Raw genomic sequence first — 27,179 nt, 5'->3', positions numbered from 1 at the left:
CCTTTCAAGCGCTCAACGGCAGGCGTCTGGAACTTGCCGAGATGTCCGGGGTTTTTAGCTGGAAGCTAACGGAGACCGACTGGACAACAGAACTCATCCATCCACAAACTCTCAAACACACAATTCAGCAGAACCCAGTCCCTCCCAGCTGATACTTGATGAAAGACAAAAAAAGAGGGGGCGAGCCACGTTGCCTTGTCTTCCCCGGGAGTTAGAAGCTGTTGACGTGAAGCCTGGGACTGCGCTCTCTCCGAGAGAAACAGGAAGTGACCACGGCCTTCTTTTTTTCCAACCATCTCGGGGTTCACCCCGGACGGGTCACCAGTCCATCGCAGGCCCAACACACAGAGACAGACGAGGATGCCTGTCTCCTCCTGGGAAGTCCCGTGTTTGTCGACAAACGCGACACCGAAAACGGTATGTGGCGTTGTTCCTGTCGCGCCACAACTTCAGTTTAATAATTTCATACCACCGGGGCGGTCATTTTTAGTCACTTTGTACAGTTTCGGGTTTTTGGCGAGCTCGACCTGAACTGCGAATATGGGAATTTACCAAGTAGAGAAGGTCCAGAGGGGAGACAAAATTAGGGGGGGAAAAAAATCCTAGGATTTTTGAGGCCGATTTGCTTGATTTTTTTTCCCCTTCCCCCCCATTTGGGAAGAATGAGACGAATCTTTCACTGCACTACTTACTTACTTACTTAAGTACATAAAAGTGTGATCAGTTACCAAAATGCTGCAGGTGAAAGTCACCATCGATCCCAGAATTCGGAATCCCACATAAAAGTGCTTTTTGTGGTTAATCTTAAACAAGATTACCAGTGCCTTTTACCCTGTCTGCGGACGGACATACGCTCACTTGTTCCATCAATTTAATTAATTGGTAGTCCCAAGATATCGGTTTAAAAAAAAAAAAAAAGAACACCAACTATTAAATTTAAGGTAAAACTTACATCTTGAGGCTTAAAAAAAAAAAAACTCCATAAAAATCTCTCAGCTCGTTTGTCAGCTCGTCGTGTTTCCCAGCGTATCTCGTTCAGACCATCGTGTAATTCTTCAACAGCTCAGAGTTGAATTATTGTCATGACTTCATTATCTGCTTCTTCTTTTTTTTTACATTCTTGAATCATTCACACACACACACGCACCCCCACTCCACCCCCCTCCGCGTTTCCCCCCCCCTTCCCCTCCACCACATCCTGCAGCTCAGTCGACTGCACGTGAAGTCGGTGTCACGGACTTGCAGCACACTCAGCCAGGACCGGGGCCGTATCTTTCCAGGTGAAATCCCACGTTACGTCCGTGCCGGTGGTGTAATTCATGTGCAAGAGCTCTATCATATTCCATCAGTGCAACACCGGCGAGGTTCATTACAGCTTATCTGGAAACTCCTGCGCTACAAATGGCTGAGGGGCCTCACGGCGGGCGGCTTCTGTAAAGGTGGCGCAAAGGGAACAAGTCCTGACATGGACTTTTCATTATCCCTTCAACTCCTATCTGTTCTCAGTAATTTTAACACCAGGCAAGTTTGGTGTGTCTGCCTGGTTACATCAGCTCTATCCCCCCCCCCCCCCCCCCCCGACTGCATTTTCCTCCCTTTGTAACACCTCAGATCTTTCACTCACTGTCAAACTCGCGTGCTTGTGTACTTGCAAACCTGCGCGTGTGAACACGACGGACGCTACAGCCGGAGACGCGCTGCCTTTCACAATGAGACCATTACAATAGTCTGGTAAAGAGCAGCGGAATGAGAGACTTGGGTTGGGAGCCCGGTGGGGCGGTTGAAAAGGGCAGCCAAACAACTTGTGGTATTACAGCTTCTCACGGCGGAGGAGAACCTACGTTAAATCTAGTTATGACGCGCGGCAGCGGTTGGAGAGCTGCCCTTTCTAGATGTGGTCTTATCAAAGCACTCTCACGCACAGCAGAGAAGAGAGGAAGCCTCCAGCTCGCCAGAGTCGGCGTTTGCAAGACAAGTAGTTGCGGCTGCACAGGCCAACATATGTCTTTTGGGGTGTGTGTGTGTGTGTGTGTGTGTGTGTGTGTGTGTGTGTGTGTGTGTGCTGCCCATCTAACCCTGTCACTATCGCACCCCATGCAGACGCCTGCCTGAGTAGAAAAAGAAGCCTCCCCGGGCACAAACAATGAGCTCCCTCCTTCATTCTCTGTATGGCATTTACAGCAGGGATGTACTATAGGGTAGGAGAGATGTGAGGATAGAAAAATAAAGGAGCAATAAATGGAATTAGGAATAAGGAAGATTAAAGAAAAACGGGGGGGGGGGCAGAGAAGGAACGTCTTTTTGCTCATTTCCAGAGTTTTGATTTCTCTGGAAGCCCTGGGGGTTGTCTTTGTGAAATAACCCTCTTTAAAAAATGAGAATTAGACTCGCTGTCTTTCTCAAAGACCACGGCCAAATGGGGCCAGGCCCGTAGAAGAAGGCGGCTTGATAGGACTTCGTGATAAGAGTAGTAATGGGGGACATTCTCACCACTGTATTAATACATATTAAAATCAATCCTCTGAAGGGAGGGGCCCTACTTCTCACAGCAACACCCACACAAAAGATAGGCCAAGCAGCATTAATAATGTACGGTGTAAGTGAGAGAACACTGTGGAAAGGTCGGCGCTGGCTGAGAGGCGAACAACACGACTTATGAATTATTAGGTCAGTGGTTACACTGGTCTGCTTCCCTTTGACTGGGTGAACTGATCTAACCTGCTGCTGTTTAAGGACTCATGAAATTGAAGTCAGAGTGCGGCAGTTTTTTTTTCTTCCCCTTCCCCCTGCATATTTAGGTGTGTTTGACAAAAGAGAGGAAGAGTCTTTCACAGATAAACGTTGCAGCTTTTTAACACCACCTTTAGGCAACAGCATTCAGGCTGCTTCTGGTGAGCTCTTTGCAACCAAACGCGGATAAATAATTTAAACGTGGGCCCCCTCAGAGTCTACAAATATTTTCAGACTAACTAGATGACATTAGGGTGGTAAATACCTTGCTCAACACAATTTCTCCACTTTTATTCACTCACAATCACGCGTAGCTATCCGCAGAGGAAGCTACTTCCAGTTAGCCCTCCACTTACCAACGTTAATGATTAATTTAATCATGCACCAGGCCCTCCAAATGTTCACGGACTAACAAGCTGACATTATAGTCGTGAAAAGAGTCATTTCTACGGGGTTGTGTGACACCGGACACTATTTATTCACAGTTCTTCAGTCGGAGTCCTCAGCAGATCGAGCTGCTTCCAGTTAACCCTCCGCTAACGCAATGTGAATAATTCATTTAATCAACAGGCCTTTCACTAACATGACATTCTAGTGGTGAAATGGGTCGTTTCACTGGGTTTTTTTGACACCCAAAACTATTCATCCACAGTTCGTGAGTTGCAACTGTAGTTAGCGATCAGTGGAGCAAGCTACTTCCAGTTAGCCCGCTGCTAACGAATGTGAATAATTAATTTAATCGTGCAACAAACCTGCCGAATGATATCAGAGACACGATCACATTATACGAGTCATTTCACTGGGGTTGTGTAACACCTAAAGCTATTCATCCGCAGTTCTTAAGCGGCAACCACAGTAAGCTATCAGCAAGCTACGTCCACTTATTCCTGCTAACGAATGTGAATAATTAGATTAATCATGCAACAGGCCTTCCAAATGTTTTTGGGCCAGCTCGATCACATTACAGTAGTTACACAAGCCATGCCACTTTCCACGTTTTTCAGCTTCGACTGCACAGCTTTCAGTGGAGCCGGCGGTTTACAGTTAGCCCTCTGCTAACGAATGCTAGCGTCATGTTATGGTAATGAAGTGACTCATTTCACTGGGGTTGTGTGACCTGTAAACCATTTTATCAGCTGATTCTGATATCAAAAGTACGTCAATATCAGACTTGATACCAATCTTGGCTCCGTTGGTCCCGTCCCTCGAGATTAGTGGACGTTCCTGTGTGCTGTTGGACGCTTTTAGGGGAAGAGAGGAAAAAAAGAGGGGGGGGGGTTTGGTTTGAAAAAACAAAAAATGAAATGTTGATTTTTATTTTATTTTTTTTTTACATGTATTTGGCATATATCAAGAGATAAAGAAATAATTACCACAGGGACACAGTAATAAAATTCAGAAAAACATAATTTAGCATTTCATGGGACCGTTTTTTTTTTGTTCGTTTGTTTTTTTTTAAAACAACACAATTTGCATTTCCAATCAAGGACGCTGACTGAACAACAACTGCTGGAGACCTGGAGATTTCTGACCCTGAAAATCTTTCATTAAGAGAGAGTGAAGTGCGTGTTTGAGTGCCGAATCTCTGAGGTCAAAAAAAAAAAAAAAAAACAGAGAAAAAACAAGCACCTGAGTGTGAGCAGCGCGAGGAAAGGATGCTGAGAAAGCCAAAAATAATTAGCAGAGAAAGAGAATTAGAGGACAAACACAAATTGAGGAATGACAGATATGTTGTCATTTATCCTGCCTCAAACTATCTCACCTTCCTAAATGAGTGCACAAGGTGACACGGCAGTAGCTGAAATTGCACACGCGCACGCACGCACGCGCACACACACACACACACACACACACACACACACAGAGAAACAGATTGAAGGAGGCCAAGAGGAGAGATCAAGGCAGTGCAAATTAAAAGTGCTCTAATTAGCCAAACTGTCACTCTGTTGTCCCGGCAGCCATATTGGCGTCTCCCTGGCCCTCTCCACAGCCATGTGTGCCGTGTGAGTGTCGGGATTGGAGACAGCGGCTGCCGAGAATTACGCTGGCCTGACACGCTGAGCGCTACAGTCGCTGTTATACTGTTTGTAATGGATGGTGAGAGATCTGCTAATGAAGCTGCTCTCTGGAGGTCCATCATCAGAGGCATAAACTTTGCTCTACAACCACTCCTTCCAAATGTGTTCTCTTGATCCGACACCAAATCCCAGAGCGTTATGGCGCCATTAGCTACGGCTAATTGTTATTACAACTGATATGCCAGGAGATGATGGTGAGGTTGCCTTGCGGGGGGGGGGGGCAATCAAAAGTTCAAATGAAGATTTGTTTTTACAAAACACCCATTAAACAAACTGTTGCGCGTGGGTAATCCGTCTGGATTATTGTAACTCACTTCTTTTTGGTCTCCCACACAAACTCCTCCATAAGCTTCAATTGGTCCAGAACGCAGCTGCCCCAATCGTCACTAGAACCCCTGTCATCAGTCACATCAGCCCCGTTCTACTTCAACTCCACTGGCTTCCAATTAAACACCGCATTGACTACAAGATCCTCCTCCATACACTCAAAACCATCCATAACCCCGCCCCTTCATACCTGTCAGACCTTCTCCACACCAACATTCCCACCCGGTCTCTCAGGTCTTCCTCCTCCGTCGGCCTCAATGTCCCCTCCTTCCGTCTGACCTCCATGGGGGCTAGAGCCTTCAGTTGCTCTGCCCCTCGCCTCTGGAACTCCCTCCCTCCTGACATCAGAAACTCTGACTCCATTGATACCTTCAAAAAACTTCTCAAAACTCACCTTTTTAGACAGGCGTACGGCTGAATGCCCTCTTCTGTGCTCTGCTAGAGACTTCTGTTGTTGTTCTTTTAAATTGTGCCTGTTTTATTGTGTTTTTAAACTGTTGTACGGCGACCTTGAGTGCCTTGAAAGGCGCCTTATAAATAAAATGTATTATTATTATTATTATTATTATTAACGCAGTGAAACGGTGCCCCTTCAGTGAAATATATCCATGCCACTATCGCGTCAAAATCAGATTATTGATCAGCAGATCTCGGTGTCATGAGTTACTGAGTGAGATGTTACTGGAGTCACTTTACGTCCGTCTGTCACGACCATCTACACTCTGCCTTCCCACTGCTGACCGAACAAGGCTGCCCATTAATTATTGGCACAATAAATAACCAGACGTGAATTTTAATGTTAAAATTTTAGACTGATTTCTCTTCCTCCTGAGGAGTCTCTGATGTCACAAAGCAGGAAAATCTACCCGCAGAGACTCCAGAGCAGGAATCCACCACAGGGAACGCGTTCTTACAGTGAGTTCCCACCAAACGCGAATGAGAATTTCGCGTCGCGAATGAGCTCACTTTATTGCAACGTTTCTTTCCGCCATTTCACCATGGATATTCAAAGAACTGTTGCGCGGTACCTGCTGTGGAAGGCCGAAATACGTCGGAAAACTAAACGCCATCTAGAGGCGAGCACAGCTCGGTAAAATTCACCGCTGGGTGAAATTCACCGAGCTCCCCCAGGGGCTGCGTCTGGATAACCGCCGCTTCCAGCGGTATTTTCGAATGACGACGGGCCAGTTTGACGACCTGCTAGCTGGGATCGGTGACAGAATTTCACGAATGGACACCAACTTATTCAACCGTTTCTTGTCATTTTGACACGTAGTGCCATAGCACCGGGTTCCCACACACAGCCACAATCAACTTGTCCTCCATCTTGTGACACAGTCAGCCGTGACGTCGGGACAACCTCAACGCTGACTGGCTGTCGATATTTTCAACTCGCCCGACTGAAAATTTGCGTCATTCGCGCGTTTGCATAGACTTTGTATGGAAACTGTTGCCGCGAATGTGCGTTTGGTGTGAACACACAGTAACACTACCCTCTGTCAAAACTACGTCTGCTCATCAGAGTGTGTTTAGAAAGCTGTCCCCTGCTAGTGGCTAACACACACACACACACACACACACACACACATTTCAGAGCTGAGCACTGAGCAGCAACTTCTCGTATTTCATACATTTGATTTTATAGATTCTGGAAGACAAACGCCGCAGCTTATCAACGGAGTCGTTTCTTTTGGCTGCTGTGTATTAAATTCCCACCCAGTAAAAGCAGAAACACAAAAGCACAAAGGTGTTCGGCGTTATTGGACAAATCTTTTCGTCTCTGCCAGTTGACTGTGATGCAAACTGAGAGATGTTGGGACGCGGCGCAGGAGATAAAGGAAATATATCTTGAAAGCTATTCGAGGGAGTCTGCTTTAGAAAGTGGGTCAGCAAACGTCTGAAGCAAACACAAAGTTTAGCTGATGAGCTAAATAATGAAGGAGCTCAAGAAGTCCTTTCACACCTGAACGTTAACGGTCATTTCGGTCGAAATATCACCTGAAACGTTACACGAAACTGCTGCATCCAAGACCGACGGGGCAGGAAACACAAGCAGGCGATAGCGTGCTGTGAATATTCACTGGCTGTGTTTGGAGGGACAGAACAACCACCGCTAAGGAGTCGTGGCGCTACTTTCCGGTGACAGCTTTGAATCGATATCGATCCTGATAAAATATCAATATTTGACATTAGCATATCGGAACAGGTGACTGATAAACATCAAAGCCATAACAAACCTGACTTCAGTTCCACTCCTGTCCCACTGTATTACTGTAACACCCTCCTCTTCAACCGGAGTACAGAATTATACCCGGGTGAGAGAGAGCGGAACCTGACCCAGCAGCTGCTCCGTCTCCCTGTTGGGACTTCTGAGGAAGAGATGGGAGAAGGACCGACTTCAGAGACATTACAGAGCTTCCTGTGTGAGCACAGACAGACAGATGGAGAGTTTAGCGAGGAAGGTGCACGCAGGAAGACCAAAGAGGGGCTGAGATTAAAGCGGAGAAGTGACAGGTCCCCGCTCTCCCCGCCGTCCCCGGCAGAGGAGGCGGGCCGCGTGTCGCCTCTAAAGGTCTCCCTTATCGGCATTTCTCTGAGGTGACAACAAGTTCAAGAATTTAAATTCCACCTCTTGAACTTTTTTTTTTTTCCTTCTTAAATTAAACATGCAGGAGAATTGCTTTTAAAAGATTTAGCGCTGTGAATTTATTTCTGTTGTGAAAAGTTGTGATTTTTTTTTTTTAAACAGACCTTTCAGACTGGATGAAGGCTGGTGTGTGTGTGTGTGTGTGTGTGTGTGTGTGAGTGAGAGAGAGAGAGAGAGAGAGAGGTATTGGATATGTGCTGGGAATATATAAAGCTCATCATGGCATTTTCACCCTCGCTCTGCCACCTCATTTATACTGAATGGGATATCGGGGGTGCATTAATGGTTTTTTTGGACTAAGGAATGATGGGCTGATGAAATAAAGATAAAGGAACAAGAAGGGCACTCGTAAGAACGAATACAATAAATACAGATATTTTCTGTTCCCTGGAAATGCGCGCGAGTTGTTTTCGTGAAGGGACATCTCATATATTAAGAGAAATGACAGAAAATGTTAATAAGGAACAGTGAGTTAAAAAAACAACAACCTTGATCCGCCCCAGAAGTCTTCCTTGGCCTATCCTCAACCCCTCAGACAACTTCCAAGTAAATCAGCTGCTAGTTTTTTTTTTTTTTTTTTTTTGCAGGGTTCTGCCAGGAGGCAGACAAACAGACAGCGGTGAAAACAAAGCCTCCTCACGGAGGTAATAACCTCCCTGGCGGAGGGAATGAATAAAAGAGCGGAAAGAAGCGGGAGGACCAGCGAGGACGAGCAGCGGGAAGAGAAGAGCCGTTTAAAAGCTTCAGAGAGACAAATAAAAATAAGGCGGGTGAAGGCTGAGCGGGGATGGTCTCACGTGGAACTCAAACGGGGGGGGGGGGGGGGGGGGGGGTGTTCTTCGTCGGAGAACCTCCCTCACAACAGCGCGAAATACGGCAAGAGCAGCCTTCACCGCAACACTGCCGACTGGAACTCACCCAGTATCTTTATATATTAACTGGGTCCCCGGGTCTGGAGTTCACAACTTTCCAGCTCTCTACATCATTTCGTTCTGTTGGTGGCGTTGCTGCTGAGAGCACCAAACAAAGCAACCCTCCTCCTCCTCCTCCTCCAAACCTCCTCAACCATCCTTTCAATTTCACACTCGATGAAATGTTCCTTCTTCTTTGCCGTCCTTTCCGTAGCCAAATTGAACGAATTAATGAAGGGCAACATGAGTTAGTTAGGGGTGGCCGTTTGTGGGCGTGGCCCTCGGAGTCTCGACGTCACCACTCGGATCTATAAAACGCCGTCGCACCAACACACGGCTTTGTGGAGGTGACGAGAGCGCATGGTCATGTCAGTTTTACTTCTACTTCTACTTCCTCCTCGTCTTCTTTACTCGAGCTAAACTGACACCCCGCACGATTTCAATCTGCTGCTAAAAATAAATAAATCAAATACCAGGGCTCTTAAGTATGTCTAGAACATTTTTACCAGACGGAATAGGAAGCAGCGTGAATATAAAATTGTTATTAATATGAATGGTAATAATTTAGTTATTGACTGATCCAAATCAAACTTTACGGTGGGCGAAGTTCGGCCCCCAAGCCCCCACTTGTATTGCTGTTTTGCAATACTTCAGATTACACTGACACGTAAATGCACGAACACTTTCTGTCCTTAGCCATTCATTACTTTAGCGCTTGGAAAGGCGGTGGCGGCGGTAGAATTTCGAGGTTTTGTGTTGTTGTTGTTGCTCTCAAAGGGTTGGCAATGATTGTGTCTTCCTTCTTAAAGGGGAAATACAGCATTCATAATAAATCTACAATAAGATAGTCATGTGAGACTGAGCTCTCATAGAGAAACCGTCCTGTAAAAGTCTTTGAACGACGCGTACCACGGCCACTCGTGTGGGACTAACGGGGGGGGGGGGGGGGGGGGGGGGGGGGCGAGAGAGTCATTAATTCAATACTGCAACAGAAAATAATGCTGGAGTCTTTCCAGGATCTAATAATGTCTTTCCAGAGCGAGTCTGACACGGTCAACTCGCCGTTTGTACTGCCGACTGAGAGCCCGTCATGGTAGACATGAAGCTCCAGCCCATCAATGACATTCACAGCTTAACTTCTACTAGCCGACCTCCAGGTGGGGTGGGAGCGGCGGTGCGTGAAGAGGACATGCTGCGTAAAATTAATGAGCTTGCAAAAAAAAAAAGGAAGAAAAATAAAATCACGACGACTGTACAGTGACTGGGGACGCCGCTTGTTCACATGGGAGAACAAATGACCGGCAGGGAGCTGCAGGGGGAAGAGTTCCCTACTCGGGTCTGAAAAGCATCTCTACGGAGGTGCAGGTGCCCCACGCGATCAAGCTCTCCTCAGACATACGGCCACACCAGCTGGAGTTGTGATCCTGTTGCTGTGATTAATGGCTTTTTTCTCAGTTCACTTCCCCTGGTTCCACTCTTAAAAACTGCTCCCACGCTTCCTCCTCACCACCTTTATTTCTCCCATTTGCTGCCCAGAAATGTGTACTTTCATCTGTTTCAAGCAACACATTTCACCAAGTGCGGTTGTGAGTTTTGGTCTGTGGTATCTGTACCAGCGACCCTGGATGTGCTCGCAAAGAAGCTAAAGGCGGTAGCGTCTCGTCACCGGGACCTCAAAGCTGTCGCCAGCGCCGGCCACGGTCACATTAGCCGGGAGCTGGCAGCACGTCTGCAGCTCGGAATTTCACGTTTTTATCCCAGCTGACAGGTCACCGGCCTGTCACAGGGTTCTATACATAAGGACAGGCATTTAATCTTATGCTCAATACACAGCTGCAACCAGGGCTGCCTTAACCCAACGGTAGGCTCCCGGGCTGAGGGGTTTTGTGGGCCCCGTCCCATCCACCAAATCTATATAATCTATAATATATAATACGTAACGTGTTACTACAACATAAAGTGGTCCCTTTTATAATACTGAGTACACAGGAAAACTGGCAAGTTATGAAACAATGTGACTTTTTCAGCTCATTGTGTCCCCAAAATGAGAGGCCCTTAAACTCGGTGGGCCCCTGGGCTTCAGCCCAGGAAAGCCCGTGCGTGAAGACGGCCAACGTGGTGGGGAGGAAGCCGAAGCCTCCAGAGAGAACCTGCATTTAAGTACCAGGAGACGGGAAAACGCCGCACTGAAAGGCCGGTGAGGACTGTCGAGCGGCTCTGTACTTTTCCCCAGGTTAAGTTGAAGAAGAGACAAGCGGAGAAAGCAGGGATCGATCCAGGAGCTTTTATCTCACACCAGATTTACTCCTCTGGTTGTCTGAAAACAGCCAAGGAAACTTTCACTCCGTCCTTAAAACGAACACAGAGACTCAAATGCGGGAATCTTGAGTTGAGACTTTATGGAAAATTCATGCACATAATCATTAAGAACAAAGATTAAAAAAAAAAAAACAACAATAAAAAAAAAACACAACTCAATAAGACACTGATTAAACATCTGGGTAACGCATTTTCTCTCGTGTCCCCCGAGAGACGAGGCAAAAGAAGAAGCTTGTCCCTGAATAAAGAGAACTATTTGGTCTTTTACCCTCCCGGAGTAGTAACACGAGGCGTGACGGGTATTTCAACTCTCCATGAAAGAGGCCCAAATATCACTGATGAAAAATTCCACACGCGTGTACTGAGACCACATTATTTTGAGCTTTACGAGTGTCAACACCAGCTGGTGTTTCATCACACAAGCTCAGCCTCCGCAACACAACGCTGAGCGTACGGTGACTGTGGCTTCTATCGTAAAGAGAAGCACAGCAAGTGGAGGGGAAACAACAAAAACAAACATGTTGAATATCACAGCTGCGCTAGCGTGCGTGCGTGCGTGTGTGTGTGTGTGTGTGTGTGTGATGGTTGAATCAAGTTAGACGGTGGTTTGTCGGCTGAAGAGGTCAAGGGTCACGGCGGAGAGGAACGCAGGGATGCTCTTCTGGTGATGAAGATGAAGGGCCACCATCTCTGCTAGAGACTTGGAGAATTCGGTTTCCATGAGGTGCATGCTTCCACTGGAGCCCTACACACACACACACACACACACACACACACCAGAAGACAATAGACAAGATCAAACAATCAAACCTGCCCTTTTCACTACATCCATCTCTGGAGACGAACTTTCAAAGTAAAGTGAGATCATTTAAAAGTTGCTGCAGTCCACTGGGAATTCTCGAGTGTGTGAAAATGTGTTTGTGTGTGTGTTTGTGCGCATCCACAGCAGGGTGAAGGTGTCTAAATCTGTGTGGATTAATTAAAAGGAATGAGGAACAGCTTGGGGCGATTGAGTGAAGGAGAACGGGATGAGGGAAACGGGGGATAAAGTAATTAAAGCGTTGCAAGGAGGGAGGAAGGTAGAGAGGAGCAGAGTCCCATGACATGCTGAGGAGCTATTGAGACGTCGGAGAAATGTCCCGTGTCAGTGTGTGTTAGAGACACAGAATTGTATTGGACAGGAATAATGAGAAGGCTTAAAAAACTGAGGGTGAAGTGGAGAGAATGGGGGGAAAAAAAGAAATGAGGTAAGAAACTAAAGACAAAAATAATGAATGAGAAGATTAACAAAGATTTACTGCAGCGCCGCATTATTTCACGCATGGAGCCTCTTTTAACCCAGTCGATGTTCCCCTACCGAGTGTGACAAGCAGCTAAAGAGAGAAAATCCGAGGGTGTCTAGAGTTTCTAGTGCGTGTTTTAACACACAAGGTCACTGACTTCACACGCATCTGCGTGGAACGTCCTGCTCCGTTGTTCTTTAACGTGTTCTCTGCAAATGAGAAAGTAAACAGTCAAGAGGCAGGTAATTAGAGGGCTTGCGGATTACAGTTGTTGGACCGAGTTGTGGATTATAAGATCACCGGACAGATTTATTGCAGATTTAAAACCACGAGGCAACACTGAGTCTCAACTCCAGTGATATTTTCAAGATTAAGTCCACTCTTGTCTTTAATTAGGCCATCAAATACATCTTAGTTCTGCTATTGTGGTTTTTTGTTTTTAATAACCTCCCAGCCGTAGCCGGATCTTAGATTTTCTTTCTCTCATTTTCCCCTTCAAATCCGCATCCACACGACCGCGTTAGCCTGGCACACCAGACAGAGCGTCGTCACGGCTTTCGACCGATCAGATCAACAAACTCGGCTGGAAGCCGGAGACAGTCAGTAGAAGAGCGGGGACATGTCTTCACGGAGAGGCTTTCTATGAACGTCTTTTTTAAAATGATACTACAGCAGCAGCAGCAGCGCCAACGTCTCCACGAGCCGCTATTTCTGTTGTTGTTCTGAGCCGTCACAGCTTCCTTTTTGCAAGCTCAAAAAACAAAAGAAAACAAAACTGTGAGTAACCTCTCTCACCCGGGAAAAACCTGTCCAAGACAATTCCTGGTGAAGCTCACTGTCTCACGAAGGGTTTCATACGATGATGTAGCCGTTTCTGCATTATTCTGAACAACTGACATCACAACAAATTTGAAGTACGACGCCGGGATTGCTCAGATGCCGCTCAAGGAGACGGCTGTGGAAGAGTGCCATGGAGGAATGAGACAGACGGCGGTGGGTTCCACCGCACATGTCTGGCTCCCACAAGAAGGAAAGGAGCAGTATGGTTAAGATAAGAGGAAAGAAACAGCTGAATACATCTCCAAGGAGTGGAGCTCCTGCTCCTCTCGATGTTCTAACAGGATTCAAGTGGTGATTACTTCCCAGGATCTGCGTTGGACAGGATTCTCTCTGCTACACTGGGACTTCAAACTCCGGTGCTTTGTTTATGATCTCTGGGGATTTCATTCAAGCAAGACTGGTCCTCCTCCTCCTCCTGGACCGGGTCTGATCAAGAGCTGCATGACAAAGTCATATCCAAGCAGGGATCAAAATTTGTCTGATCCTTCTTAAGTGGTTGCTGGCTGACAGTTGGTCTTGTGAGAAGTGTGGGGACCCAAATTTTGGAAAGAAAGAAAAAAAAAAAAAAAAGCCACTTAAGATTCTCCTGCGAGTTTGAGGTGAGGGGTTGCTTTGTGCAACTTCACCACTAGATGTCATTAGATCCTTCACACTTGTCGCATACAGTTGAAGTTTTTGTTTTTGTTTTTTTTACATTTCCAGAGTGGCGTTGTGGGTTTTCTATCTCTCGCCAACTGAAGATACTGTATAAAGACAAAGAGGCATTTTCTCTAATCACACCAGCTTCTCCCACCACTAATTCCCACCACACCATGAATCTGCCTCCCTCCGTCAGTCCCTGGTGTCTCCTTTCCCTGTGCGCCAGTCTCAAAGCTACGCCACACCCTCAGGCTGACACACAAACACACGTGTGTGCACATGGCTGTGGAAGATCCTGGAGCTCTGGGAACAAGGACCACGTACATCAAAGAAAAACCCTGTGACACGTTACCATGGGGATACGAGACTGAAACACTACCAAAGTTAGTCCTCTGAGTAGGCGCTGGAAATGGTGAGAGAGGGAGCAGAGAAGGAAATCAAAGAGGGTTTAATGGAGAAGGGCAGTAGAGAGAAAAGGCCCTCCTGCCGGCAGAGTCGCCATAGTGACCTGTCACCTGAGTTAAACTGGTTTAGACTCTTTTCAGAGTGTCAGTTGCTTCCAGTTGATGCACCGAAACCTCTGGGACCTTTCAAGTTTCTCCAGTCATGATAAAATACTGATTCTAACGGAGTCATTCTGCATCCTACCCGTGTGTAGGCTCGCGGTGCGTCGGGAAACCTGACAGAGACGGCGATTTGTTGTTCTTCTTGACGCGCTTGTTCAAAACACAATTTCAATCACGTCTCCTTCAGCGACATTTAAAGTCCAGTTTAACGACTCGCGCTTCCTGCGTCAGTCTCGTTCGGGGTCTGATGTCATCGGTCCCGGTTTGGTCGCTGTCGGTCCAGCTCACCATTCATGCAGCACCTGCACCAGTCACGGAGGTGTGTGCAGTCTGGAGTTGAGTCAACTGGCTGAGCTGGTGCACATCCCGCACTAAAAAGATCCATCCGTCACCTTCACTGATGGTGAGGAGCGTGGGACCATCCCGATGGCCTGCTGCACCGCCGCCGCCATTACTGGTGCCACATCACTAGCACAAGTAACGTGCTGGTGGTGCAACTAGCCTACACGGAAGAGTTCTCCCAAACAAGTCGGCTGTGCTGTTGGAACGGCGTGCAAATGAGAGAGAAATTTCCGAATCTGAGCATATGAGATGGGATCAGTCCCCTCTTTGACTGGGAAGATACAGCGGCTCCTTTGTGCTCAGCGTCGGTGTAAAGGCGGATGTCGTCCAGAGATCAGCTGCTGCTGCAGCTGGTGATGGAGCCTGAGAGCTGAGGCGACAATAACAGTTTCACCAGGTTGTGGAGACCATATTTTACTCAACATTCCTGTTTTTGTTGTTGTTCAATGAAAGCATTACAGTTCGATTCTCATGGAGTCTAAATGTCATTTTCCTCGCGTATTACAAATGTTTCCATGAATATCTTATGATAATACAGAATATTTATATTTCCGTCTGACAAGGTGAATGCAGTTCGTATAAATTACCACAAAACTACCAGTTTACTGAAATAACATTCGCATTAACTCTCAAGGAAGGTCTCCACATTCGTCCCACTGCAGTGAGTTTGAAACGCTTCTTGTACAACCAGTAATTTCTATATGTGCTGCTTATAACTCCTTGCATAGTGACTGACCCTTCCTACCGTTAATTGTACTGAATGGAATTTGCGTGTTGTCATGACAGCGAACTAGCGGCTCCCTTCTGGTAATAATCATCTGTTATCATTTTAGCATGTTCGATTTTTAACACCAGAGGAACTCGACATGTCAAGAGTGATTTCAAAACCGGTTCACGCCTTGATTTTCAAAGCGCCGACTTTAAAGCCTTTACGCCGCGGCCCTGTTTGTCTTTGTTAGCCCTGATGAGACGCGTCTGTTGAGTCCTTGACAAGTTTGGGATGAAATTAACAGAGATGGATTTCTGGGGTTCTAAAGAAGAGGTGCAAAAACCTGCAATCCCAGAGAGAGAGAGAGAGAGAGAGAGAGCGCAATATCACGCTAAAGAGCAGAGCAGGTTTTCATCAACTGTGACTGAGAAGGCCGCGCATCTGCAACACCTGTTAGGTCTATTCTCCTATTTTTCTCTCCTTCGTGTGACTTTTTTTTCTTTTTTTTTAATCAGCTTTATTCAAATACTGACCTTATCAATGCTTATTTGCAAATTCCCACTCCTCTAAAAAGAGTTTTCAACAATATCTGACCTTTATGAATACGACAAGGTTATGTTTACCTTTGAAGAACAACGTGGTTTTTCCTTCCGTCAGACGTGGGAGTGAGATGTGGTGAGAACTGCGGCGTGACGTCCAAGTAAATAACAAGTTTCAGACTCCTCCTCCTCCTTCAGAGTGACGCTAACATTGCCCGACATTGAAACTGAGGTATTTACAGAAAATAAAAATACCCAACCCCAAAAGAGTTGGGTTGAAAGTTGAACACCACAAACCTGCACACAAAATCTGAGGACAGACTTCTACAATGGAGGGAAGGAGTGCAATGCCATTCATCCCCTCTTTTCATTTGTCTATCCAATTAAAGGAAATCAATATGTCCTGGCTTGAGATGCAGGGCGGGGCTTTTTAGTGACCTCATCTAACCAAGCAGCTGCATGCTGCCTGAATGACAATCAAGAACCTCTCCCCGATGCAGACAGGGTCAGAGTGAAAGGTGCACGCCTCATGGCCCCTCGTATGGTCACGGGAGAAACCACCACACGCCTTTTTTTTTTCTTGCTGACGAAAAGACGGGTCCGGGCTAATAAGTGACCTCCTTTATTTCCTGACTTCAGAATGAGCTCCGACCCACCGCGTTCCCTCCCCAGCTCAGCAAACACGGTGGGTCCGTGCAAACGATAGAGCTCACGGCGAAAGGGTTAATCTTTAGAGCTGCATCAACATTCATTTTCATTACTGAACAAGCAGATGAATAATGTCTGGGTTAATCACTTCCTCTGTGATTGATCATTCTAAATGTCATTACGGCTCAACACGCAGCACAGCACTTGTCATTGTGTTGACTCAGTCAGAAAACAATCGCTTTTCTAAAGACGGGATATTAATTATTGCACATTATAGTCTGACCACAGACACGGAAAAATACAAGATGCAAAACACAAGCAATGGCGTTAGCTAATCCTCCACCCGCTGACCCCTGACCTCCAGCAGCTCAGGCTGTTTTCCACATCAGTGTTAATCTCACCTGCACACCTGTGCGGCACAGCCACAGGCTGCTGCAGCCGGTCAAGACGTTGAATAGCACGGGACACTCAGATTACCCTCCAAAACAACAACAAAACAAACCTAATTAGAGAGCCCTCAGACAGCCCACACTACCTCTGCACGGGTGGACTCAGCCAAGCCATAACCACTTCTTTTTTTGCTAAATATAAAATGAATTTGCCCGAAAAATGAATGGGTTCTTCCTTCGGCCCTTTCAACGTCCCCCCACAAGCCTCGCAGTTTTTGCATAATCCAGCTAATGGACAAACAAACTCCATTAAAAACCTTAATTCAACTATAAAGACACCAAACCCCCCCCCCCCGTGAAACCTGCCTGGGACAGTAACAGTCCACCATTTCGGTCCTGACTGAAATATCTCAAAGACGACTCCAAAGACTCAGTCTTGTTCTCTTAAAAAAAAAATTTTTTAAAATGTGTCCAATTTTCCTCCAGACAATGAGTAATAATTTTTTGTGAAAAGTTCTGGTTCAGCCGTTTCAAGGGCTTTCAGATGAATAAAAGACCTCTGGCTGGCTGAGGAAGATATTAAATCACTAAACCTCCAGGTATTTTATGTGTCGCTCCGGGCCTCTCGGTCGCAGAGGTTACGTCCGAGGGCAGCGCCGCTGTCATCACGCCTGAGACATGCAACTTTGCACAGGTTGTTGTGGCTGCAATGTGAACACCGAAGCCTCGGACTGTGGCGCCATGCCCGAATTTGACAGGTGGCTCAATATGGAGGTGGTGACACGCAGTTCACAGATCAGTTGACCTCCATCTCCGCTTTCCACTGCTAATGAGGAGACTTCTGTTCTCCGTGATGCCCTCACCGTCTCCTTCTCTCCTCTCTCCGCTGCATCATCTCAGCACTGACATGCCATGAAATTCCCCCCCCCCCCCCAAAAAAATTCAATTCTCATTCACACCTTTTGCCTCGTTTTGGATTCCATCATCACCCCTCATCTGTTCCCACCACCAACGCCGCCGCACCCACAGCAGCGGCATCAACAACAAACAATTCCATTCAAGGCATGCTGGTGATGGGTGGTTTGGGGGGATGGGGGAAAAGGGAAAATTAATTGAATAATCACAAATATGCAGATGAATAGCATTCAATTTAAATGCAGATTTTGGCATTTTTCTGCTGTCAGGAGGAGGACGTGTGAGAGACACAGACAGAAAGACTAAGAGAGACACATTACAGAGATCCCACAAACATTAATTAAAACAGCAGCCATTCGATCCATATTTATATTCCAATCAGCTTTTTGTTTTCCGTTTTTAACATCTTCATGTGTAAATACCTAATGATGACTAAGATCGAACTGAGAGCTGTTTGGCGGGTGGCGTGGCAAACGTCGCCCCTGATTCATCAAGCTGTTTCACTCTTGCATAAATATACAAAAGATGTAAATGGAGACAGCAGTGAAAATTAAGTTGTGCATCTCTGAGTACTTCTGAATACTAAACTGCTCAAATGAGCTTGAACTCTGCGGGCCGATTGATTTTGTCACAGTAAAGAGACTCCTGCTTCTTACACTGGCGTCACCTCTGACGTGTGATTGAAAGATCATTAATCGGCTTGTTAGCTGAGAGAATTAAAGGTCGGCTGCTCTGATACTCCTCATTTTCACATTGAATCAGCATTTTTCTTTTCGGGGGGGGGGGGCAGCGGCTGATAAAATTATCGCAGTATCATATCATCTTACTGATTTTTGGCTGAGGTGACAAAAAGATGTCGTTACGGTGGCGGCGGTGGCGGCAGTGGTGGGGTGACAAGCTTTCAGGAGAAATTACTGCATTCGCATCAATGCTGATTAGTGCGGAAGTTGATTAAACCCTTTACACTTGCAGACACAAGCCAGATGGGAGGAGGTTGTTTTGTCAGGAGGGATGACGGGCGGGCGGGGGGGGGGGGGGGGGGGGCAAGTGTAGGCAGAAAAGTTTTGCTAACAGATTCCTGTTTAGACTATCATTTAGTAACAAGAGAGCCTCCTGATGAGATGCTAGCACCACTGTGTGGTTTCACCGTCCACCAGTCGATTCACGCACACACAGAAAAGTCATTTGATGTTTTGGTAACTCACGCACGGACTTCAAATGAAGGCAACCGAGCGTCTTTGCTGCAAACTCTTGAGTTGAATGTTTGGCTCAGGTGGCGATTCAGTCACTTAATTGCGAGTCCCGATGGCAAACATCCTCGTAGGATGGGTGACCTTTTTGACCGAAGAACAGCAGCACAGAGAACAATTACACCATCAAACACTCCGACTAATTTCACCCAGCCAAGCTCCTCTCTTACTTTAGTTACACAGGAGAGAGTGAAGAGGAAACAAAGTTAACTTGTGCTCATTAATGTGATCTAATCATCCTTTTTCTCCTCCTCAGTAACCCCCCCCCCCAAAGGATCTATCAAATCCAGCCATCAACCTCAATGGTTCTATAGGCTTCTAGCGTCAACACAACCAACACGACACAAATGTGAGTCGGAGAACGTGAAGGAGCTGGACGGGCTCAGCCCCAGCTCAGGAATACGCACGACCTCAGGTGGACTTGTATGTGGCGCTGATGTATCACGTTACCATGGAGACAGCAGACATATGTTCCGAACATCAACCAGAGGGGCTAGTGACACAGACAACGACATACTTCGCACACGCGCACACACACACAGACACAGACACAGTCACACACACACACACACACACACACACACACACACACACACACACACACACACACAGACATACACACCCTGAGGGGAAGCAGGACAGGAAACTGTCAGGAGAAATCACAATCAACATTCTCTGTTCTCTTCTTTCTTGGGGATTTAAATTCCAAGATTTCTCTCTCAAGGTTTAAGTGCATTAAGTCACATTCTCTGGGAGCGCAGTGTATGTATTTACTCTTTTGTCAAGTTTTGTATCTCTAGTACTTTTAGCGCTCGTGTCTTCCTGCATAGCTTGAAGTAATAAACCAGGAAGTGATTTTTGTGTGTGTGTGTTTGTGTGTTTGTGTGTCCTTCCCCCACTCAGAAAGAAATTGAAATTCACCCCCAATTTCCTCATCTCATGAAAAAGGTTACAGGTTCTCTCCAACTCGCTTAAACAAATCTCTAAATAATGACTTTGCAGGAAAAAATTCCAACTGAAAATGAACTTCACTTCTTGGTGACTCCTGGGTCTCCCGACAAGGAAAAGGTCCAGCAGATCAGAAGAACTTCATGGTATCCACAGCTTTAGCTGCTTTGATGCTAACTGTCCGAGTCTGTTCTCAGTGTTTCCGTTGGCTTATCTAGGACCTACAAACCTGGCTACATGTAACAGGCGTGTTCTTCACTGGTGTGGGAAGAATTTTCACGATTATTCCTATCAAATGTACGGTCTCCATTCAAACCTCTATGTGGTCTCATTCCTGAATGACAACGCTTCACCCAATTTTTCTCCCCCCCATTAGGATCGGCTGCATTGATCGTTTAAAAACTTATTGGATCAACACAATACCAAATTATATTTTTTGGCTTCAAAACTGCAAATTACTGCAAGATGTTGACATGTTTTGATATGTAAGGGAACAGTTTCTTGTTGTAAACCCGCTGAAGTAAGGTCCATTGCAAAGCCAAAGCAGGAATCTCAAAGCTTGATGGAGTATCATTAGGGGTTTGGTCGAGTGAAGTAGCAGACTAAAGTACATTTACTTCACTAATGTACTCACTCTGCAACCCTCAGAGCAGCTCAGGTCATTTCCCTGCATGGTGGCTGGCAGGTAAAGCACCGTTCGCTAAGAAGAGCCATTCTGTGTGAAACCAGTAGGAACGAAGTAGGTATGGGAGTATTCTTCATTAAAAAAACAAAAAAAAAAACAACTCCTTACTTTGAAGCATTACTCTTAACACACTTAAAGCTGAGTATTTTTTTTTCAGACTTACAAGACTTACCTGAAACATTTCATTATCCTCCTTTAAGCCTTACATCCTATAATTTTAAAGGCTTGATGTGTATCTAAAATAAATACCACTTGTGTTTAAATATCTATGCTAACCATTTCTCCAGCCTTTGGCACATTTCTCTCTAAAGATCGAGGGAAAACCCAGTAACACACCGACGCGCGCGCGCGCACACACACACACACACACACATCCGCGTGGCGTTAATCATCCCCAAGTGGCTGATGAAACAGGGGCAGGTCATTAAGACTCAGCGGTGTTCATAAAATCAACTTTATTAACTCTCCTCCTGATTCTAACACACAGGACGGGAATTGTTTAGCTTCATTCATGAGGCCACATTTCTTTTTGTTTTGGTTTGTTTTTTAACTTAGTATTTTTAAATGTTCTACACTCCCTACACATCATCTACCCTCCACACATCTCCCCCTCTCTCTCTCTCTCTCTCTCTCTCGGGAGAGATGAGCCGGCCCTGAGATTCTATCTTCTCTTTTATTAGAAAGAGAAGACAAGGGAGAGACTCCCAAGTAATTGAAGGAAGAGCAAGAGAGAGGAGGGTAGGAGAGGGAAAGTATAAAGAAAGAGGGAACATTTGAAAAAAGTCAGTCGATAGAGAACATCTAGGAGTTTCTACTCACTGCTGCGGGGAGTGCAGCTCTGTACGTGTGTTTATTTTATAATGAGCTAATCAATACAGTAGTGTCAGCCCAGCAGTGGGTCTGCTTTGATTATGTACGGATACACAACTTTGAAGACTTGTTTGTCTACCGTGTGACCCTTCAGTTTGGTTGATGCTCTCATGCTTCTCAGGAGCAAAACGAACCACCGACGTTAGAGTCACGGTCAAGTCTGCATCTGCCGGACAAGGTGTTTTTCTGAGCGTCTGAGAGTCTCCAGTCAGTGTTTCTGTCCAACAATCTATTGAAAATAAGAGAAAGAAAAGCCTGATTCAAAAGCTTCCAGTTGAGTAGATGTGATTCATTTTTTGACAGATATTGCAAACAGGACGAGGCTCATGATTTCAGCGGCAGTAGTAACTGTTGCCTCTCATCTTGACTCAGAAGAATATCTCAGAGTCCAGCTGTTGTTTATACGATGTCAGTAGCGAAGGCCCTCCAGGTACTTAGTAAGACGGTGTTTTTAGTTAAAAGCAACTAATTACTCCGACATGATTAATCCGTCCAGACAGCATCCTCTCTTCAGACGCCGCTGCACTGGCAGAGCTTCGTCACTCGGTGCAAAGTCAATCAGTTGAAGCTCTGAATCAATAGGAAGCAACGTGCTTGTGTTGGACCTCCAGAGGAACAGGAGACCTGGGGTCCTAGTTGTTCGTCATGGAGGGAGAGAGAAGAGGGTAGATTCCAATCAGTTAGATAGCTCATTTTCTATTCGTCTGCAGTGCAGTTCAGTTTGTTTTTTTCTTTTTTTTGCGTGTCTGTGTGTGGAATGTTGGGACTTCTTGAGTTTCTACCAAAACGACGAAGCATTCGTGCAGCAGCAGGCCCTGTGAAGCCCTGCAGTTCACGCCAGTCTCGAGTGGTCAGATCACATGATACAAAAAGCTGCTAACTAAATCCGGGAACCTTCGGAAAATTACTTCCATCCATTGTTAATCTGAAACTTGAAACGGGCAAATCTTATTTTGTGAAATTCAAGCGATGCCAAGTTCTCCTCCGTGGATCCAAAAAGCTCCAGTAATTCAGTTGCTCATACAGCTAAGGTGTTTATCTCACTGATGAGCAGTGCCTCATAAATACCTAATCACTGATGCTAATCAGCCACCTCACCTAGGGGTGTGCTAAAAATACAAATTACACACATGCTCAAGTGCAGCTAATAAACACAAACACTTTTGGAACAATTTCCCGTCCAAACTAATCTTGGCATCACAACTGCTCTCGCAGTATTAATTGCATAAATCAATTATTAATTGACAACCTGCATTTCCGCACAAAAAGTAGCCATGGCTTCCTGAGCAGGGCTTGGGATCAAACACGTCCTTGCCTCAAACAAACCTTTACACGCATCCTCTTGAAGTGGCTAACTGCATCTAAGTGTCACAACGCATTAACATACTGTAAATGGCGTGAAATTGTGAATCTTGGTTAAAACGAACATCGAGTTTGTGAACGACCGCAAATATTTGAGGGCGATCTCATCGAAGGTGTATCTTATGACCACGCATCAGTGGAATGCACATGCTAAGCACGCGAGGCAGCTATGTTTGTGTTCATGTCAAGCCTGTTACGTGTTGCAACATGTTATTCTCCAGGGATGCTGTTACTGGGTATTAAACGGAAGACAATAAAGTGACATGATACTGTACTGCTGGTTGGACAGTAATGCGCTGGTGCAACATAAAAAGCCAGGGGGCTCCCAGTCATTAGGCTTCACCTCTGGAGACCAGAGGTAACAGTGGTCACTGCAATCTCTCCACCAGACACTGATTGATTGACAGGGAAATAACACCACCAAACCAAGAGGCACGCCACCGGCATGGCAAAAAGCCATCTGGGGTTAACTATATGCAGCTGTTGTCTTTTTATATAGAATCGACAGCAGCCTTTCACTCTCAACTCAAAATGCTAATCTGATTAAATATGGGGACCTGGCCAAAAATAATCGCATCAACCCTTGGAGTTTACCTCATCATCTAGCTTTAAAAATTAACCAGAATCAGCCGAAAAGGAGTTTTCCATCGTGTCAGGCCGCTGTTCTCCAGCTCAGGGGTGCTGACGACATCACGGCCTTTGCGTCGAGCCTTAACCAAAATGTCGGCAGCGTGGAAGGCAAGTTGCTAATTGTAATGAATGGTCTGCGTCAGTCATGCCAAGATGCATTCCTTCAAAAAGACAACTTAAATTACCCATCTCAAGAGAACACACGGAACCTTATGTACTCAGTGGTACAGAACTCACCAGCAGCCTCTTCTCCTCTCCGAGAAAAGCTGGGAAAAAATTTGCCAGACCAGCCAAGGGCAAAAAGGTTTCACTAAAAAAAACTGATGGAGAGTAACGTTAATGTTATTGCTCTGGACAACCACACGTTTTCATTCATTGAAGATGTCGGCATCCGCAGATTAATGAACTACTCGGAGCCTCGCTACACAGTCCCGCCTCACCCGAGCTGCAAGCGCTCATTCACAGCAGCACTGAGATGCTCCTGCTGATTTCACTGATCGTTGCTGAAGCTGCAAGTTTTATCACAAACATCTGGAGGTCAATTCACAGTTTCCCGTGATCTCTGTGCGGACAGAGGCTGTGCCTCCCCTGTCATGACTGAAACAGGCCTCATCTGGCCTGGCGGTGCCTTTATTGTTTTGACTGTCTTAAGGAGAGCTTCATCCCTGGCTGTTTGGAGGCACATTCTACATAACCTAGGCTGAACTTTTTTTTTCCTTCTTATTTCGCACAATGAATGCATTTAACCCAATAGCATGCATCTCTGGGTGAAAGTATGTATGAACAAAGCCCAAACACCAGCAGAATTCATGTAGAAACCACACCTATGTCCGCTCAGCAATCTGAATCGGACAGTAACGTCTACAAACTCCGCCTACTGGCCCATGTGACACACTCACATCTCAAAATCTTTATTTATTTTAGTTTGAAATTAAATTTTCTTCTTCCCAAATGAATGACCACAATGATTACATGGTTATATCACATGATCTCTGGCAAAAGCTTCTTGCATTCTAAAAGTACAAACCCAAAATTTGTGTTTTCAAGAAAATAACCCAAATTGAAATTTCCAGCAAAATATTTTCTCCCAAGTTTCCGAGGAACTTCAAATTACCCACAATCACTCCCCCATTGTTCTCTCAAAACCAGCAAATAGCAATTATTGTGATGAAGACTTCAAAAGAAATTGAGGGAAAAGTTTAAAATTACCAAATCTAAGGCAAGTTAGACACAAAGCATGCACAAACAAAACATTTCTCGCAGTCACAATTACCCACAACCCTCCAGTCTCTCTGTAACCGACCCAGAACGGGCAGAGCGAGACAGACACAGCACCACGCCTCGCTCTGACCATTTCAACATGTGATGGGGGATGTTAAAAGGGTGAGGAAGTAAACATGGATACAAGAGTGAAAAAAATGAAGAGGGGGACATGACAGCTGCAAGTTAAACAGCTTACACCTTGAGGGTGGCGGTAGGGGGTGTGTGTGTGTGTGTTTGTTTGTGTGTGTGTGTGTGTGTGTGTGTGTGTGTGTGTGTGTGTGTGTGTGTGTGTGTGTGTGTGTGTGTGTGTGTGTGTGTGTGAGTGAGTGGTGGTAGAGGTGGGGGGGGATTTGGGTGCCTCTGCTATACAGGGATATTAGCAGGATTATCTGGCAACCCTGTTGCCGAGGTGAATAACATTAGAATCCTATTTGTAACGACTTCTATCCTTCCTGTCCACAATCCACCGTTTTTCTCTCCATTTACCCCTGCCTCATCCTCCAATTAGCCCCATATTACACTCACACCCAGATTACACACGTCTTAAGAGCATGTTATGAATACTGTGTTCCTGCATGTGTGTGTGGGTGTTCCTGTGAGTGTGATTGCTGTATTCTATTAGTAGTACAGGCCTTTCTGCTCCCATAGGCCACTAGGCGTGTGTGTCTTACACACTCCAACCGCAGAGAACACAGTGAATACTAAAACTGGTGGTTGCATCTGTTTTTTTTGAGTGCACGTGTGTGCGTCTTTGTACATCTGTATGCATGTGGGGTGGCGGGTGCAATGTAGTGTGACAGTGCGCACTATGAGGGTATTAAGACTGTATGTGTGTAGGTGTGATGAGTATGGAAAAAGTCTGAGGTTAATAAAAATTGACAGTGATTTATCTCCTCTGGCAGGGTCGCAGGTGGGTTCCATGGAGCAGATTGGACACATCAGCAAAGACAAAAAAAAAACCCCAAAAAACAAAAAAATACATGTACACAAACACACACGCGCGCGTGCAAGCCTTCCAGAGTGTTTGCAGTCTCACACTCTCTCACTGCCTTCAGCATTCGAGCGAGTCCTTGAGCAAGGCAGTAAAGACCAGTCGTCATCGTCTAGCACTTAAACATAATAAGTGCACTCTTCATCCACCACTACACACTTGAATCAGAAAAATAAGAGAGAGGGGGAGACATAAATGAGAGAGAAGAGAGGGATATGGAGAGAAAAGATACAGCAGGATGGAGAGAACAAAGGAGAGGGGAGGTGTAAGAGGTGATGTGCATAAAGGGAGAAAAACTGGATGTTTTTAGAGTAAAGCTACTTAGGGAGAGGATTTGCTCAACAGCTAAGGGATTGACATACATGCAGATTTTATTTAGCTCACTTAATGAGTATATGGGGAGTGGTGATCGATTTGTGCAGCCAAGTCCTGTGACATTGCCAAGTCATCACCCTTCTCTCTCTCTCTCTCTCTCTCTTTCTCTCTACAGCACAGGCACATTCAATACAATGCATAACAGAGGAGAGTTTCTGATGTTCTGGTGTTCACAAAGCTATAACCTGGTGTAATGGTGCATAAATGTGGATGTGAGAGATACAGTTAAAAAAAGAGAGAGAGAGAAAGAAAGAAAAAAAAGAACGAAAATCGACCTTGCGAGGTCAAGTCTGCCACTCCCTGAAGCAATCATGAAAGAGTGGATATCAGTGCCCGCAGACGCAACAGCCTGTAGAAACCCTGACAGTGTTTCCCTTTTAACTTCACTTCCATTGTGCATACGCATACAAAAATACGCACCAGTACTGGCTCCAGTTCTCATTCCTCAGAGCTCCCTGCTACCTGATTTCAGCAAGTATCCACATACAGATGTGTGCAAAGCTGCAGAACACATATCGATGTTTATATGCTAAACTGGATATGTGGGGCTTTGTTTATTCATGTAAAGGAGAGTTTTTCCTTGCCTCTGGTGGAGTCAGAGGTGCGTGTTATTGGCACCTGCAACAACACCTAAACATCATCTCCCTGGAAACCCAGTAGCTGAGTGTATAAATACCTTCTTAAACAGCAAGGAGTCGTCCATGTGTTCTGCGTACACTGAGGTGAGCCGGTACTGGTTCTCTGTGGTGATGTCTATCTGGTAGCCAGTAAGGACATAGCAGACTGTGCGGAACTCCTGGATTTTCTTCTGAAAGACTTCCTTCAGCCTCTGGTTCCTCAGCTCAGAGCTCTCCATCTGCTTACGAAGATCTGCAACGCGCACGAACATCAAGAGAAAACGTGTTAAGGATAACGGTGTGGAA

General features: G+C 45.8%; 1 protein-coding gene across 2 annotated transcripts in view; it reads right to left on the bottom strand.

Moving 5' to 3' along the window:
- Positions 1-10,716: 10,716 nt before the first annotated feature.
- The window catches only part of mad1l1 (mitotic arrest deficient 1 like 1), a 46,253-nt gene continuing 29,790 nt past the window's right edge, over positions 10,717-27,179 (bottom strand). Inside the window, exons 17-18 of one of the 2 annotated variants that reach the window (XM_086212026.1) lie at positions 26,933-27,126; positions 10,717-11,757 (exon numbers count right to left, since the gene is read on the bottom strand). In XM_086212026.1, coding sequence (XP_086068152.1) covers positions 11,608-11,757; positions 26,933-27,126 — 344 coding nt within the window. In that variant the 3' untranslated portion in view covers positions 10,717-11,607. The remainder of the gene's footprint in view (positions 11,758-26,932; positions 27,127-27,179) is intronic. The other variant, XM_086212025.1, reaches the window with a different exon arrangement.

Source organism: Aulostomus chinensis, chromosome 8, assembly GCF_037954235.1.
Source record: "Aulostomus chinensis isolate RoL2024-O1b breed Wild chromosome 8, RoL_Achi_v1.0, whole genome shotgun sequence".
Lineage (NCBI taxonomy): Eukaryota > Metazoa > Chordata > Actinopteri > Syngnathiformes > Aulostomidae > Aulostomus > Aulostomus chinensis.
Note: the sequence above shows the minus strand (reverse complement) of the source record. Positions and strands in the feature narration are given on the sequence as shown.